The sequence below is a fragment of the Papilio polytes genome, unplaced genomic scaffold (assembly GCF_000836215.1).
Source record: "Papilio polytes unplaced genomic scaffold, Ppol_1.0 DF822472.1, whole genome shotgun sequence".
NCBI lineage: Eukaryota > Metazoa > Arthropoda > Insecta > Lepidoptera > Papilionidae > Papilio > Papilio polytes.
The window spans coordinates 1-1,918 of record NW_013526732.1 but is presented as its reverse complement, the minus strand read 5'-3'; the positions used below and the strand labels follow the sequence as shown (position 1 = coordinate 1,918).

The 1,918-nt window shown below is 36.1% G+C and overlaps 1 protein-coding gene across 1 annotated transcript; it reads left to right on the top strand.

Moving 5' to 3' along the window:
• Window positions 1-6: 6 nt before the first annotated feature.
• LOC106106081 (zinc finger protein 320-like) lies at window positions 7-1,422 on the top strand. The gene is made up of 3 exons (XM_013286610.1): window positions 7-131; window positions 536-662; window positions 1,042-1,422. The coding sequence occupies exons 2-3, from the start codon at window positions 550-552 to the stop codon at window positions 1,151-1,153; spliced, it is 225 nt and encodes a 74-aa protein (XP_013142064.1). The 5' UTR covers window positions 7-131; window positions 536-549; the 3' UTR covers window positions 1,154-1,422.
• The last annotated feature ends 496 nt before the right edge of the window (window positions 1,423-1,918 follow it).

The following is a 1,918-nucleotide window of genomic DNA, read 5'->3' as shown; positions in this document are numbered from 1 at the left end:
AATACAGGACCACGCTAACAAATCAAAAGAGTGCATAGAACAGCTAAGTCCAGCTGTGAAAGAAGAGAACGAAGTAGCTGTACTACTGTCCCCGACCACTGGACTGGTCACACACACTGTCGCGGTTGTTGGTAAGTTTTAGTATTACAGTTCTAGGCAAGTAATTATTTAAAAAGTAAATTGTAATATGTACAAAATACTTACCAATAATATTTATATTGAAAATTTAAAATATAAATCTACTAGCTTTCTCCCGTGACTCTGACCGCTTGGTATTAAAAAACAAATCTGTGCCAAATTTTATCGAGATCCGTTCACATGAAGTTTTTTTATTCAATTACTCACCCCCTAAGTTTAACACCGTGAAAATATATAGCCTATAGCGTGTTGTAATTGCAGGGCTATTTTATTAAAGAAAAATGTATTCCAAAATATACTGTGATTGCTGACATCTTACGTCACGAAGTGTGTGTTTACGCTTTATTATATTAGAGTAGATATGAATGTGGTATTTTTTTATACTATGCATTTTTAGCGAAATCCCCACAAATGGAGTGCGGACCGGAGGGGGACGCGCTGCTGGCGACACTTACAGACTTCGCTAAAATCATCATACGTGTAGTCGAGATTGAGAAGGCTTTCCGTTGCGAGTATTGTGAAGAGTATGTATATATGCAAACTTTATGCCAGCACCAAAGTACGAAACACAGAGACTCCTATCGGACGGACACGAGCTGTCGTAAAGATTGAATCTAATAATACAAATAAATCCACTATTTTATTTAAAAAAATAGTGAAAATAGCTTTATTTTGAAATAAAGTGATAACGTAGCTTTAGCGTTTGGTTTGTCTTTGCTTTTTAAGAGCGGGCCTTTGACTAAACTATCGCACGACAGTTGTCCGATAGTCGGTTGTTTCGCAGCCTTCAACTGTTTAGTTGTACAACTAAACATCGAGTAAAAGCTTATAGGTGAGCGAGACTAAACAGTTATGCGATAGTTTAGTCAAAGGTTCGTTCTAATTGGTACCGTATTTTTGCAGTGTTTTCTATTTAGAGGAAGCTCTGAACAGTCATCGAGTTATCCACAAAGGTGTTAAGAATCCATTCACCTGTCATATCTGTAAAGTCAGCTTCGCTACGTATTCCAGGTAAACTTTCAGGTTTTCAGGAATTTCAGGAACGACCAGTTTTCATTCGGAATACAGTATTTTTTGTTTAGGAAAATTTAAACAGATTTTTTTTTGACAGCTTCTCGTATATTGTCAAGTAAGAGAGACATGTAGTGTAGATTTAATCTGATAAAAAAAAAATTACTTAAATCATGAAATTACTTGCTATCTCGTTAAGGGCATCATCATCCACTTGCCCTTATCCCTTATGGAGGGTCGGCACAGTATGTGCTGCTCTTCCATACATCTCTATCAGCCGTCATATCTGAATCCACTCCTTTCTTAAGCATATCCTCTTTTACACAATCCATCCATACTTTCTTCGGTCTTCCTCTTCTTTTGTAGCCATCCACATTCAATCTTAACACTTTCTTGTCTATGTCCCCATCATTTCGTTAAGGGCATATGACAAATATTTTAGTCAGAATTAAATATTACTAAGCTATTCTTTAAATAACGATTAAATAACTAACTGTCGTCGTCATATGGTAACACAAATAGATTACGATATAGCACGTCTACTTTGTTTTGATACTTGATAACTTTTTTTGTTGGAGGGAAATCCAAAGATATTGGCTTCTGGAAGAAAGAGGCAGACATATAATAAAATTGGAGTGTCTATAATATCAAAGGAAAAATTCCAGATATCGGGAAGATGATGTTCTTACGTTGCTAATAACGAAAATGGCATTTAATTTTTTTGTCTGTCGCTGTCGCTTTTGTTCTGGGTTAACTCCGAAACGTCTGG